Source organism: Chiloscyllium punctatum, chromosome 44 (assembly GCF_047496795.1).
Source record: "Chiloscyllium punctatum isolate Juve2018m chromosome 44, sChiPun1.3, whole genome shotgun sequence".
Lineage (NCBI taxonomy): Eukaryota > Metazoa > Chordata > Chondrichthyes > Orectolobiformes > Hemiscylliidae > Chiloscyllium > Chiloscyllium punctatum.
Genome location: NC_092782.1, coordinates 38,832,795 through 38,849,001, shown reverse-complemented (window position 1 = coordinate 38,849,001; position 16,207 = coordinate 38,832,795). Strand labels below are relative to the sequence as shown.

At 40.4% G+C, this 16,207-nt stretch overlaps 1 protein-coding gene across 9 annotated transcripts in view; it reads left to right on the top strand.

Annotated features, from left to right (window-relative positions):
- Positions 1-16,207, top strand: part of napepld (N-acyl phosphatidylethanolamine phospholipase D) — a 54,814-nt gene that overhangs the window by 9,381 nt on the left and 29,226 nt on the right. For all 9 annotated transcript variants that reach the window (XM_072562682.1, XM_072562679.1, XM_072562674.1 and 6 more), the window contains one exon: positions 3,944-4,590. In XM_072562682.1, the coding sequence (XP_072418783.1) occupies positions 3,944-4,590 (647 nt within the window). The remainder of the gene's footprint in view (positions 1-3,943; positions 4,591-16,207) is intronic.

Sequence of the window (16,207 nt, the reverse complement as noted above, 5' to 3'; positions counted from 1 at the left end):
AGTAAGTGAATAGCTGAATCTGAATAATTTTCTCTTCAAAAAAAGTTGCTTGTTACAATTTCAGTCACAAACCTACTTATAAATTCATGTTGATGAAATGGTGGTTTACCTAAAATTAAACTATCCTTTAAAGGTTATGCTACATATAGTGAGCCATGCTGATGTACAGATGAATGTCAAGATACAGTTTATTTTTAGAATAGTTTGTACTGGGAATAATACAAGAATGCTATTAGATCTATTTATTTCTTGTGCTGATGCTTGAGGTACTCAGCACCACTTGGACCAATGAAACATGATTCTTTAATTTCATTGTTGGGGTAAAAGATTCAAAATGAAGTTATGTTTGTCACTGCATTTATCTGGCTTGACAGTGTTAGCTGTTAAAAGTGCCATTGAATTTTAATTAAGAATCTCAGAGGAAAGGCCTAAACTCACAATGTAGGATGTTACTTAGATTAGGAGGATAGTTGAAGCCATTGCAGAACTAGAGATGAGTTGTTTCCATGCTCAGATTCTAAACATATTGTATTTATAAGGCGAATAAAAGGTTAAAAGCAGTGAGGAATGTCATGGTTTGGAATGAATGAAAGATTAGAATATTGATCCTGTGGAATATTATGGAAGAGAAATATGCACAACACTGAAGATGTGAGAGTTTCATTTGGGGTCAGACAAAACAGGGTAAGAATGCTACACATTCTAGCAACTTGGACATTTAAGTTATAAACTTCAGCATCAATACAAAATATGTTACTGGCATAAACACTTGGCATTATTTATATGATAATATAATTCTAATTGTAATACAATATAATTAACTATAAGCTAGGATACTTCTGAGACCAGTGTAAAACATTTGTTCACCAGTCTTAATATCTCCTTTGTCGTGGTGTCACTTAATGTACATTGCTGTGAAGTGTTTTGATAAATTTCACAATGTTGAAGGTGCAAGCTATTGCCTGCATATTAATTTGAGCACTACTACTGCATGTTTGAAAAAAGAAATAAATGTTAAAGGAAATTAAACATAAAGATCAAAGGAAACTTTTCCAAAAATATACAAATAATTCTCTTATCCTTTGGCTAAGCAAATAGGTGTTCTGCCATTGTTTATTTAGAGTTCTTACAACGTCATTATAAATTGCTAGTTATTACATATAACAATATAGCATGTTTACTTTATTCAGAAATCACCATCATGTCATGATGAATGTGCTTTACTTAGTAAGGGACACCGGCTTCCATATTAGAACTAGCCGTTCCTATATCTAAATTGTTACACTGGCATCTGCTTGATAATATTAAAAGGTTGTCCAAGTATACTTAGTCTTCAAACATAACAATAAAACTTGCCTGGGCAATTTCCCATTCTACTGTACACCCAATAATCAGAAAAATGATGGAGGCAGACAGCAACAGTGCCAGCAAGCAAGACACTTAGCAATGGTCACTTTGGATTTTGCCAGAATAACCTGGCTTCTAAGCCCTTCATAATAATCTTGATTCAAACATAGATCCAAATGTAGAACTGACTTCTCTTTGCTCATGGGATTGTGGACATCACTGGCTTGGCTAACATTTATTATCTATCCCAATTTGGCCTTCAGAAGTTTATGGTGAGATGTATTCTTGGACTGTTGCAGTGCTTAGGGTATAGGTATATCCACAGTGCTGTCAGGAAGGTAGTGTCAGGATTTCTCCTTATGAATATGAAGGCACACTCATACAGTTCCAAGCCAGGATGGTTGCTTAGAAGGGATCTTGTGTTCTAGACTGCCAGGAAGAAAGGGAAGAAAAGTTGAATAGTAAGGCACTGTGGACCACTAGAAAAATTGAGGTGAAAATTGGGGTGAATTGTCAAATCCCTCAGTAACTGGAGGTCTGTCTGATGCAAAGGATAATGTTTCTGGGTATTCAGCGATCTCAGTCACTGGGTCTCATTTCAGAAATTTATCCCTAGCAGCTTCATTCATGGCTTTTACTTCATCTTAATGTCAGAGTTATGGGCAAATTGCTGATAATAGAATAGTGTTCAGCGTCATTCACAGCCAATGTCAGTTTATAGAAAAACAATATTCAATCTTTGGCTGACAACATATGTGTCTTATAATTAGCAGTTAATAAGATTTCTGGCCAGAAAAGTATTCTAACCCACCATTCACTACCTTCAATATCAACGCCATTACTGTGAACCTCCAACATCAACAGCTGGGGGAATCACTGTTGCCTTGACACTTGAATACTATTACTCTTTGCAAGATGCGGCTGGAAGAATAGGCTGAATTTGCAGGTTGAATGCTCTGCAATGAGTACCCATTTCCTTATTCCCAAAATTTCTTCCATCATCTTCAAATTTCAAGTGAGAAGAGTGATAGACAGTTGCCTGATTATGTGCAACTGAATCAACACTGAAGGTTGTTCAACGCCAATAAGAGTGGGGCAATCCACTTGATTATTATCTCTGCCATTAAACTTAATATCAGTCATCTCCTGTGATATGTACAGCATTCAGGATGCACTACTGCAACTAGCCAAGTTTATTTGAATAACACTTCTCAGCCCCACAACCTCTTTCACCAAGAAGATCAAAAACAGCAAGATCACTATCACCTCCAAATCACAAACCATTCTGACTTGAATCTAAATTGAGGTTTAGTAACTGAGCTGGCTAAATCCTGGCAATTACTATTGATCAGAAACTGAACTGGACTAGTCATATAAATACAGTGGCTATAAGAACAGGTCAGGGGCTGGGAACTGTGTAATGCATAACTCACTTTGTGACTCCACAAAGCCTAGCCACCATATACAAGACACAAGATGTGGGATTCCATTTGCCTAGATAAGTGAATCTCCAACAACATTTAAGAAGCTCAAAACCATCCAAGACAAATGTGTACCTTTTACCAAATGCCCTCACCAAGGATCCTTCGACATCACCATTAAAACCTGTGACCTCTACCACCTAGAAGAACAGAGAGAGCAAATGCATGGGAGTATTACTGCCTGCAACTTTCCCTTCAAACTATGCACCATCCTGAGTTGGAACTATATCGTGGCTTATTCACTATTGCTGGGTCAACATCTTGGAACTCCCTTCCTGATGTGCTGAGTGTGTTACTACACTACATGAACTGCAATGATTCAAGAACTCAGTTCACCATCACCTTTTCAAGGGCAGTTTGAGGATTAGATTCCCTACAGCGTGGAAACAGGCCCTTCAGCCCAACAAGTCCACACTGACCCTCCAAAAAGAAACCCACCCAGACCCATTTACCTCTGAATGATGCAGCTAACACTATGGGCAATTTAGCATGGTCAATTCACCTAACCTGCACATCTTTGGACTGTGGGAGGAAACTGAGCACCCGGAGGAAACCCACACAGACACTGAGAGAATGTGCAAACTCCACACAGACAGTCACCCGAGGCTGGAACCCAACCTAGGACTCTGGAGCTGTGAGGCAGCAGTGCTAACGACTGAGCCACCGTGCTGTCCCACAACAAATGCTGACCTAGCCTAGATCCCCATCTTGACAATAACTCGAAACTCTTTTGTTCTTTTCTGAGTTTCAAGTTATTGTCAAATACCTCTCCTCATGTACCATTTCCAAGTGTGGGTTTTGGCTAGAAAGTTTTGGCAAATTACTTAATAGAAAAATTAACTTCTAAATGTACAGGAAGCATTACTAAAGGTTACTTGCAGTAATGATCACACCAACTGTTCAATTTGTGATTTAGACACTTCAGTTACAGGAGTCCATCTGTCTGCAAAGACTATGTAAAATCACATTCAGAATTATGGCTTTTACTGCACTGCATTTCTATCAAATTATGTTGACTTCACCTAGACTTGCTGTGTGACACTAATTTGTACAAGCAAGCTATAGAGCAGAATTACATTTAAAAAAAAACAAAATCTTTTTCTCTCTGCTTGTAGGAACTTGATGAAGGATTGCCAATATTAGAACCGTACTTTGTAAAAAACCCACAACTGGTCGGGAGTTTGGCGAATGGAATTCGAGTGACCTGGTTGGGACATGCATCACTGTTGGTAGAAATGGAAGGACTGACTTTTCTGACGGATCCCATCTTCAGCCAAAGAGCTTCACCTGTGCAATTCTTTGGACCAAAACGCTTTCGAAACCCCCCATGCACAGTGGCACAGTTGCCCAAAATAGATGCTGTGGTAATCAGTCATACACACTATGATCATTTGGATTACAATACAGTGCTAAGTCTTAATGAACGCTTTGGGGGTGACTTGAGATGGTTTGTACCACTGGGTCTCTTAGACTGGATGCAAAAGTGTGGCTGTGAAAATATAATAGAGTTGGACTGGTGGGAAGAGAACTGTGTCCCTGGCCATGATGAAGTAACATTTGTGTTTACACCAGTGCAACACTGGAGCAAACGGACTGTAACAGATGACAACAAGGTGCTGTGGGGAAGTTGGTGCGTCCTGGGACCCTGGAATAGATTTTTCTTCGCTGGAGATACAGGTTACTGTGTAGCTTTTGAACAAATAGGGAAAAGATACGGACCATTTGACCTTGCTGCCATTCCTATTGGAGCCTATGAACCAAGGTATGCCAATTTTTGCATGATTTTCTTTCTCGATGTATTAAAAAATTGTGTGTATTCAATGTTCCCTTACATTAAATGGATTGCCATTCTTTGCAATTCATCAGAATCAGTCACTTCCAGGTTAGCTCATTTGATCCCGTTCAATAATCAGTCAAATTGGCCCTTTCCTGGTCTCCCTCCACATCCTCATTTTGATGGTTTACATTGCCTGTAATGAGCTTGTCATGTAAATATCTAATAGACTGCATGGTGATTACTGATGATGGTTAATACTTTTTTTAAAAAAAACAAAAAAAAAGTCACAATAATTTGATGGTGGCAAATTCGTTCAGTTGTGTGTGATTAAAAAATTGATATATAAAAATAAACAATTAAATTGATTAAAAAATAAACAGCCACTCTCAGACAATAACTCACCAGGACAAAGGACCCGATACCCAGCATGAGCAAAACCAATGTAGTGTACAAAATCCCATGCAAGGACTGCAGAAAAGACTACATAGGACAAACAGGAAGACAGCTAACGATCCATATCCATGAACACCAACTAGCCATGAAACGACACGACCAGCTATCCTTAGTAGCCACACACTCAGATGACAAGCAACATGAGTTTGACTGGGACAACACTACTATCATAGGACAAGCCAAACCGAGAACAGCCAGGGAATTCCTAGAGGCATGGCACTCATCCACTGATGCTATCAACAAACACATCGACCTGGACCCAATATACTGGCCATTGCAGCGGACAGCTGGAACTGACAACCGGAAGCGGCAGAGACAAACCAATATAAATGCTGGAGGAAACAACATAGAAGCGCTTCACAGGAGGCTCCCAAGCACTGAGGATGTCACCTAGACAGGGGACGAAACGTCTGCAACACAAATTCTCAGCTCGGCGAATAGAACCACAACGATAAATTGATGATTTTACTCCCTGACATTAAGAGTTTGCCAGTTAACGCCATGCTAGTGTTAAAAGGTATCAAATAAACCTAACTTAATGCTGAAATTGCCACAAGGTAGAATCTCATACTTTTCATTCTTTGGAAAGATGAGAGTGCAAAGCCAATAAATGATGTGTGAGGAGACATGTACCAAAAAGAAAACATACCGAGCGTCATGGCCTTGAATGCCTCTGCATTTGTTTTATGTTTTACTGGCTCATCACCTGATTTACAGAAAATTGTACTATTCCTCATAATTTTTTGTGTGTGGGTAACCAAGAGTGTTGCTACTGCTTAAAATAAGATGTTTTTAGCAAACTATGATTTAAACGATAATTGAAATGCTACTGTGAAATTGAGACACGTAGATCAGGAAGATTCTCTAGTTTGATTTCCAGTTTGAGTTGTGTTTGCTGATTTTGGGTGGCATTAAACATAGCTAAAATTTGTTTAAATGGCCCTTGGAATTGGGTGTGGATAAGATGGAGAATCAATTTTAGCTTGCTGTGTAAAGAACTCCTGCGTGCGTGGATACTTGATAAAAACAGGATGGAACACCACAGAAGTGCTCAATCAGTTCAATCTCCAGCTGATATTTTGGGTTGGAATTTTGATCCTGGATTGGAAATGAGTGAGTGCCCATAATAGGCTAGTTGGTTGGCATGTCAGCTTCCCAGCTCCATCCTGCCATTAGGCTTTTTTTTGAGGTGGCTATGGTGGTTTGCATTGTAAGCTGCCTGCACTTAGCCCCAAGAGCCTCTTATTGAGCCTAATTTAAAGGAAACTGACCATTCTCCAACCAAGTGTGAGGGGCCAAGTTAGGTGTCTGTATGTGGCATTCCAGGGATAAGTGGGAGAGAAACCTCCAAGCAGAGTCAGAGGTTGCAGAAGACTGTAGAAAGTTGCAGAGGGAAGAGGGGGTTCTTGTACATGAATAACAAAAATCTATCATCCACGTTCAGCAGAAAATAGACCATGACACCATAAAATGCAGGGGAGAATTAGGCTATTTAGCCCATCAAATCTGCTCCACCATTCGATCATGGTTGATATGTTTTACAACTCCATTCTCCTGCCTTCATTTTGGATCCCTTTACTAATCAAGAACTTTCTATTTCTGTCTTAAATGCACTCAATGATTTGGCTTTCACAGTCTTCTGTGGCAATGGGTTCCACAGATTCACCACCCTATAGTTGAAAAAATTCTTCCTCATCTGAGATCTAAAGGTGTGAAGGTGTGCCCTGTGGTCTCTAATCTTTTCCACTTTATCCAGCCCTCTCAGTATTCTATAAGTTCCAATGAGATCCTCCCTTCATCCTTATAAACTCTGTTGTACACGGACCCAGCGTCTTCGACTGCCCCTCTTATGGCAAGCCCTTCATTTCTGAGATTATTCTTGTAAATTTATTCTGAACACTCCTCTAAGGCCAGCACATCCTTCCTGAGGTATGGGACCCAAAACTGCTCACAATATTCCAATGCAGTCTGATCAGAGCCTTATATAGCTTCAGCAGTACATCCCTGCTCTTGTATTCTAGCCCTCTTGACGTGAATGCTAACATTGCATTTGTTTTCCTAACTGCCAACTGAACCTGCATGTGAACCTTAAGAGAATCCTGAACCAGGACTCTCAAGTCTCTTTGTGTTTCGATTTCTGAAGGCAGTTCCCATTTATAAAATAGTTCATGCCTCTATTCTTCCTACCAAAGTGCATAACCTCACACTTTCCCAGATTGCATTCCATCTGCCACATTTTGCTCACTCTCCTGTCCAATTCCTTCTGCAGCCTCCATACCTCTTCAACACTGCCTGCATGTCCACTTATTCCTCATCCATCTATCTGTGTCATCTGCAGTTCCTTCAACCAGATTGCTCATGTTTAACATGAATAATTTTGGTCCCAACACTGACCTTTGTGGAACTCCATAAATCACTAGCCTTTTCATCTCCACCCACCCCCCACAACATTCATTTTTTAGTTGTCCTTTGCTGGTTTTTAAAGGTTTCCTAATTGTCTGGCTTCCCATTAGCCTTCACTGCGTTGTATGATTTTTCTTTTGCTTTTATGCTGTCCCTGACTTCCCTTGTCTGCTGTGGTTGCACCATCCTCCCCTTAGAATATTTCATCTGTACTGGGATTCATTTTCTGCTGTGATTCCCAAATTAACCGCAGGAACCCCAGCAATTGCGGCTCCACCATCTTCCCGTTATCTTTACTCCATTGTAATACTATAACATCCTCTTCAAGCTTCTCTCTCAAACTAGAGGATGAATTTCTCATATGATGGTCACTGCCCCCTAGGGTTCCTTCACCATAAGCTTCCTGCTTAAGTCTGCCTCATTACACATCATTAAATTCAGAATTGCCAGTTCCCTAGTGGGCTCTACCACGCACTTCTCTTAAAAAAAATTCTTGTAGGCATTCCACAAATTCCTTTTATTGGATCCACTATTTTCCCAGTCCATGCATATTGAAGTCCCCCATGATTATTGAGATAGAAAAGGCACGTAAGAAAAGCACTATCACTTGATTTTTGTTTTGTTCCACATTCTTGACTACTGCTAGGAAGCCATAACTCCAATCAGGATCTTTTCTCCTTTGCAGTTCCTTCCCTTTACTCACCGATTCCATGCTTCTGACCCTATATCACTTCTTGCCGTCAATTTCATTTCATTTCATCCTAACAAAGTAACCCCATCCCCTCTGCCCATCTGCCTGTCCTTTTCAATAGGACACAAATCTTTGGATATTTAGTACCTGACCCTGATCCCCTTGCAGCTATTTGCTTGCGATGCCCCCAATATCGTACCTGCCAATTTCAAATCAAACTAAGTTAAGCTTCATCTGCCAAACCTTGGCCCAGTGGCCCATCTGGTCCAGGTCCCGTTGTACTCTGAGCTAGTCTTCACTGTCCACTACTATTTTTGTGTCATCTGCAAACTTAGGAACAATGCCTTCTGTGTTCACATCCAAATCATTTACATCAGTGACCTAGCATGGATACCACTGGTCACCATCACCAGGGAAAACAGCCCCAGCCTGTTCAGTCTTTCCCTATAGCTCAAATCCTCCAGCTCTGGCAACATCCTTGTAAATCTTTTCTGAACCCTTTCAAGTTTCACAACATCTTTCCGATAGGAAGGAGACCAGAATTGCATGCAATATTCCAACAGTGGCCTAACCAATGTCCTGTACAGTCGCAATATGACCTCCCAACTCCTGTACTCAATACTCTGACCAATAAACGAAAGCATACCAAACGTCATCTTCACTATCATGTCTACCTGCGACTCCACTTTCTAGGAGTTATGAACCTGCACTCCAAGGTCTCTTGGTTCAGCAACACTCTCTAGGACCTTACCATTAAGTGTATAAGTCCTGCTAAGATTTGCTTTCCCAAAATGCAGCACCTCACATTTATCTAAATTAAACTCCATCTGCCACTTCTCAGCCATTGGCCCATCTGGTCCAGATCCTGTTGTAATCTGAGGTAACCCTCTTCGCTGTCCACTACACCTCCAATTTTGCTGTCATCTGCAAACTTACTAACTGTACCTCTTATGTTCGCATCCAAATCATTTATGTAAATGACAAAAAAATTAGAGGAGCCATCACTGATCCTTGTGGCACTCCACAGGCCTCCAGTCTGAAAAACAACCCTCCACCACCACCCTCTGTCTGCTACCTTTGAGCCAGTTCTGTATCCAAATAGCTAGTTCCCCCTGTATTCCATGAGATCTAACCTTGCTAATCAGTCTCCCATAAGGAACCTTGTCAAACGCCTTACCGAAGTCCATATAGATCACATCTACTGCTCTGCCCTTCATCAATCTTCTTTATTACTTCTTCAAAACACTCAATTAAGTTTGTGAGACATGATTTTCCATGCACAAAGCCATGTTGACTATCCCTAATCAGCCCTTGCCTTTTCAAATGCATTTTCTGGATTAGTGGTGCTGGAAGAGCACAGCAGTTCAGGCAGCATCCAAGGAGCAGCGAAATCGACCTTTCGGGCAAAAGCACTTCCTTTCCAAATACATGTACATCCTGTCCCTCCAGTCTATAGTTCCTTGGCTTGTCTTTATCGCCCTTCTTAAACAGTGGCACCATGTTTGCCAACCTCCAGTCTTCCGGCACCTCACCTGTGACTATCGATGATACAAATATCTCAGCAAGAGGTCCAGCAATCACTTCTCTAGCTTCCCTCAGAGTTCTCAGGTACACCTGACCAAGTCCTGGGGATTTATCCAGCTTTAACCGTTTCAAGACATCCAGCACTTCCTCCACTGTAATCTGGACATTTTGCAAGATGTCACCATCTGAGGAAGTAACAAAGAGGATTGATGAGGGCAGAGCGGTAGATGTGATCTATATGGACTTCAGTAAGGCATTCGACAAGGTTCCCCATGGGAGACTGATTAGCAAGGTTAGATCTCACGGAATACACGGAGAACTAGCCATTTGGATACAGAACTGGCTCAAATGTAGCAGACAGAGGGTGGTGGTGGAGGCCTGTGACCAGTGGAGTGCCACAAGGATCGGTGATGGCTCCTCTAATTTTTTGTCATTTACATAAATGATTTGGATGTGAACATAAGAGGTACAGTTAGTAAGTTTGCAGATGACATCAAAATTGGCGGTGTGGACAGCGTAGATGGTTACCTCAGATTATAACAGGATCTGGACCAGATGGGCCAATGGTCTGAAGTGGCAGATGGAGTTTAATTCAGGTAAATGTGAGGTGCTGCATTTTGGGAAAGCAAATCTTAGCAGGACTTATACACTTAATGGTAAGGTCCTAGGGAGTGTTGCTGAACAAAGAATCCTTAAAGTGCAGGTTCATAGCTTCTTGAAAGTGGATTTGCAGGTGGATATGATAGTGAAGATGACGTTTGGTATGCTTTCCTTTATTGGTCAGAGTACTGAGTACAGGAGTTGGGAGGTCATGTTGTGGCTGCACAGGACATTGGTTGGGCCACTTTTGGAATACTGCGTGCAATTCTGGTGTCCTTCCTATCGGAAAGATGTTGTGAAACTTGAAAGGGTTCAGAAAAAATTTACAAAGATGTTGCCAGGGTCGGAGGACTTGATCTATAGGGAAAGGCTGAACAGACTGGAGCTGTTTTCCCTGGAGCATCGGAGCCTGAGGGGTGACCTTATAGAGGTTTACAAAATTATGAGGGGCATGGATAGGATAAATAGACAATGTCTTTTTCCTGGGGTCAGGGAGTCCAGAACTAGAGGGCATAGGTTTAGGGTGAGAGGGGAAAGATATAAAAGAGTCCTACGGGGCAACTTTTTCATGCAGAGGATGGTACGGGTATGAAATGAACTGCCAGAGGATGTGGTGGAGGCTGGTACAATTGAAACATATAAGAGGCATTTGGATGGGTATATGTGCTGAGTGCTGGCAGGTGGGGCTAGATTGGATTGGGGTATCTAGTTGGCATGGATGGGTTGGACCGAAGAGTCTGTTTCCATGCTGTACTTCTCTATGACACTATGACTCCTGCTTTCAATTGTGTCTTTTTATTAATTTGGCTAGCTCACTGTGGATCCCATGTGATCTACCCTTACAAAGCAGTCTACTATGTGAAACATTGAATGCTTTGCCGATGTCCGTGTAGTTCTGCCTTCATCAACTGTCTTTGTCAACTCTTCAAAAAACTTAATCAAGTTACTGAGACATGATTTCTGATGCACAAAGCCATGTTGACTTTCAGTGACCTCAGAGAGTTTCTTTGTCTTAGTGTCTGACTAGTTGCAAAAAAAACAAAACTGTCCACATTCATCCTACAAGTTCTAACGAGAACCAAGAGCCAAAAGTTTGCTCCCAGCAGTGGTTCTTTGAAATTTATGGGATTCCCATCCATTTGAGGATGCAGGGCAGATGTTGGACTGAATTCCCGACACTAATTCCCACTTCTAATGCAACAGTGACACTACTTGATTATTCTTCACTACAGTAGCTCTGAGCAGTTTATTAAAGGGCAGAACTTCCATGAATTTTGGAATTGGGTCCAAGTGTGTAGGTGGACTTGGCATGGAGTGACTGCTGGATTTGGGGTCCCAGGCACCCCACTTTACATATGATGCATATATGGCACATTGAAACTTAGAAAGATCATCTAACCCTGCAGGACATCATATGTTGTGTCGCTTAATTTCTAGACCAGCCCTTCTTTAGATCTTCAGGCTATTTCCATGGTTTGACCCTCTGGTGAGTTCTCCTATGCCCTTCTGGATGCCTGAACATGTCACCTCACTGAAAGTAGTAGTCTCTAGATTTATATAAGAACCAGTGGTGTTAGGGGAATGTACAACCTTGGCAATATGAGTGCCAATTTTGTAACCTTTGTTTTACTAACCTTTCAAGGGAAAGACAGTGACTCCATATCCTGCAATGAGCAGAAATTATCACCATAGGCCAAAACCTAATTTAGCCAGACCATGTATAATAATACTTAGTCTTTTTGGTGCACATGCCAGAGTGAAAAACTGTAACTGAGAACATTTGGGTTTTTAAAAAAAAATCATTACTCCCAATCAATCTGATTTGATCATTTTCTTTGGTTCCATACAAAGAGTGAAAATGTTATTTTCGAAAGATTTTGAAATAGTGCACTTAGGAGTCTGCCCCAGCACCCTCCCAGTTTCTCCTTGATGCTTGTAACGATGATATCAGCAGCAGCTGCAGCGGTTTACTTTTCCTCTTCACATGCTTTGGTATATTTTTGTTTTCATGTATCTTGCAGATTACATTCATGCGAATGTTCGGAATTTCCAATGATGGTATGCAATCATGCAGGCATATCTTCTGGTTTTTTTCGGTTCTCAGTGGAGTAGATTGATCTTTATAAAGGTTATCACTGGTCAGATCTTATACTTAATCAACAAGTTGTGAATCCTGACCAATCCAAATGACTTGCACTGTACTGGCTAATTCCTCTTCTTTATAAAGTTCAATGTTCTAATCTCTCTTGTTCTACAGTCTAGCCATTAAAACTTGTAAACGGTCTGGTAGTTTCAAATAAATGTATTAGTAGTGGCCTCTCTGCAATGCTGTGCTTTATTGTAGAAATGTCAGCACAAAAGGAGGCTCATCAGACTGCCAACATTTCCAGTTTCAACTTAAAGCTCCAAATCCCCTTGATCGCTTTTCTTTTATCTGCACTTTTAATAGGGGACTCAGTTTAATTAACTGTTTGGCTGTATTGGTAGCACTCGCTTTTTCTGAGTCTGATGTTTGTGGATACAATCTCACTCCATATAGTTGAGTGTAAACTGTGGGCTGATAGCGCAGTGCTGAGAGACTGCTGCGCTATCAGAGGTGCTGTCTTTTAGTTCAGAAAACCAATGTCCTGTCTGCTCTCTCAGGTGGATGTAAAAGGTCCCACGCCATTATTTTGAAGAAAAGCACACCGCTTTCTCTGGTGTTCAGGGCAATATTTATTTCTTTGGCAGTTGTGTTCCTTGTGTTATGACAGTGGCTACATTTCAAAACTTTTAATGCAGTTGTAAAGCCCTTTGAGACATTCTGAGATTGTGAAAAGTGCCGAATTCTAATGTATTCCATGTTCTAAGAACCATTTAAAGTATGACAACAAATTCAACCTCTCCCTTCGTGTTAATCCTTAATACAAATTCACCAACAAAGCCAAGAGGGAGCACTTTGGGACCAATGATCTTAATTCTATTAGTTTTAAAATAGTTATGCATAAGGGTTAGGCCTTGTATAAAAGTTAGAATCTTAATTGGAGTAATGCTAATTTTAATGGTATGAGACAGGAACATTTAAAAGTTGATTGGACTAAACTGTTCTCAGTTAAAGAGATGACTGGCAAGTGTGAGGCTTTCAAAAGCGAGATAAGGGAAGTTCAGAGGCAGTATGTTTCTGTTAGAGTGAAGGGTAAAGCTTGTAGGAGTAGGGAACAATGGATGAATTAAGACTTTGAGGCTCTCGTCAAATGTAAGAAGGATGTGTATTTTAGGTATAGACATCTGGGATCAACTGAATCTCTTCAAGAATATAGGGGATGTAGGGGCATTCTTAAGAGGGTGACTAATGTTGTACCTTTATTTAGGAAAGTCTGTAAGGAGAAGCCTGAAACTATATACTGGTGAGTCTGACATCAGTGGTAGGTAAGTTGTTGGAGGGGATTCTAAGAGATAGGATTTACATGCATTTGGAGAGGCAAGGATTGATTTAGGATAATCAGCATGGCTTTATGCATGGGAACTTGTGTCACACAAACTTGCTTGAGTTTTTTAAGGACATGATCCAAAACGATAGATGAAAGCCGAATGATCGACGTCATCTACTTGGAATATTGTAAAGTCTTTATCAAAGTTCTGTATGGTAGACTGGTTAGTAAAGTTAGATCACATGGATTCAAGGAGAGCTTGCCAATTGAACTCAAAATTGGTTTCACAGTAGGAGATAGAGGGTGGTGATGGAGGGTTGTATTTTGGACTGGAAGCCTGTGATCAATGCTGGTTCCACTATTGCTTGTCATTTATATAAATGGTTGAGAAAAGAATTTAGGACGCATGGTTAGTAAGTTTACGGATGACACCAAAATTGGAGGTATAGTTGACAGTGAAGGAGGCTATCTATGATTACAAAAGGATCTTGATCAGTTGGGCCAATGGGCTGAGGAGTGACAGAGTTTAATACGGATAAATGCGAAGTATTGCATTTTGGTAAAGTGAACAAAGGCAGGATTTACATAGTTCATAGTAGGGACTTGGGTAGTGTTGGTGAACAGAGAGACCTCGGGGTTCAGGTACAGTTCTTTGAAAGTTGCATCACAGACAGGGTAGTTTGGAAGGCATTTAGTATGCTTGTCTTCATTGCTCAGATCATTGAATATAGGAATTGAGGTTGTATAGGACACGAGTGAGGTCACTTTTGGAGTACTGTGTACAGTTCTGCTCTGCATAGGAAGGATATTTTTAAATTGGAGATGGTTCAGAAGAGATTTACAAGGATGTTGCTGGGACCGGAGGGTTTGAGTTATATGGAGAGCTGGACTTTTTTCACTGGGGCATAGGAGGTTGAGGGATGACCATAAAGAGATTTACAAAATCATGGGTGGCATAGATAAGGTGAATAGCAAAGGTCTTTTCCCTAGGATGGGAGTGTTTAAAACTAAGGGGCATATTTTTAAGGTGATACGATAAATAATTAAAAGGGCCAACTTTTGTCACATAGAGGGTGGTATTATGTAGACTGAACTGTCAGAGGAAGTGGTAGATGCAGGTACACTTAACATTTAAAAGACATTTGGCAGGTACGTGAATAGAAAAGGTTTTGCAGGTAAGTGGCACTAGTTTAGTTTGGGAAACTTGGTCAGCATGGACGAGTTGGACCAAAGAGCCTGCTTACATGCTGTATGATTCTGTCTAATGGAAATAATTTTTCATTATTTGTTTTCTTTATCATTTCAAAATTTGGTGCTCCTTATCTTTTATGCAATAATGAATGCAGCTCTGTTTATCATCTGTCTCATCATAGTTATGTTCATCTTATCCTGGGTGTTATCCTCAGAATCAACTTGGCATTTTTATGGCTCCATTATTCTTTCTACAGTGGGGTCTGTAAAGCTGCACACAATTTGGCAACAGTTAGCCTAGTGAATATTTGTACAAATTAATCATCACTTTCTTGCTTCTGTGTTCATGCAGATATATTTTGTTTATAGTTCCTTCATTACCATTGAAATCACATTAAATAAATTTTCTGGAGTATAATACTTGCAATTGTAAGTTTCTTAAGATCCAATTATTTACAGGATATCATAATGTGTTAAAATCCAAGTTGCATACTTTAACGCATCTGTGAATTTCTCTACAGTTACTTCAACTGTGCAAGTTATCCAGTTGTAGAAGTTCCAAATGAGTTAGTAGTGTTAGGTAACATTAATGCAAATTGCTGTTGGCAAGGTCGGGCTGTGGCAATGGAGGGCACAACTTGAAATGATGGACAAGAAACTCCGATTGGTCCAATATTAAAATATACCACAGGTACACAATCCTTTACCCAAAATCCTTGGGACCAGTCGTTTTTCTGATTTGGAATTTTTTGACTTTGGAATAAATGACGTTTTCACAGTGAAAGTTAAAAAATTACGTAACAGAAGACACATGTGAGCACTATGAGCACTGACACACAATTGCCTACTGCCCATGCTGGGCCACGCTGCCACATCACATCTGAGTGATGTGGTTTGTGTTTGTGTGAGGTTGGGTCACCTGTTTGCACGCCAAAATGACGCTCCACACTCTATGAAAACAATTTTGGATTTCAGAGCTTTTCAGATTTTGGATAAAGGATTGTGTACCTGTAGTTTGTAAGCACGTTTTCTTATATAGTACATAAATTTAATAACAAAACTAGAGTTTCTGAACATTGTTAGTCATTACCAGATATACAAATATTTCTAATGTGCATGGTGTAATTAAGTAGAATAGCAGCTAATCTCTCTAAAGTATCCTAAATCCATTAGAAAATCAGATGGTGCTAATATCCCTGGAAAAATGTCTCCCTTGACCATTTTCTTTTAAGTTTTAACCTTTTACTTCCTTTCTGAAAGATGTCTCCAGATGTACCCAAAACCTTTTCCACTAACTAGGATTCATTCACTAGCAGACCTTAACAGTATT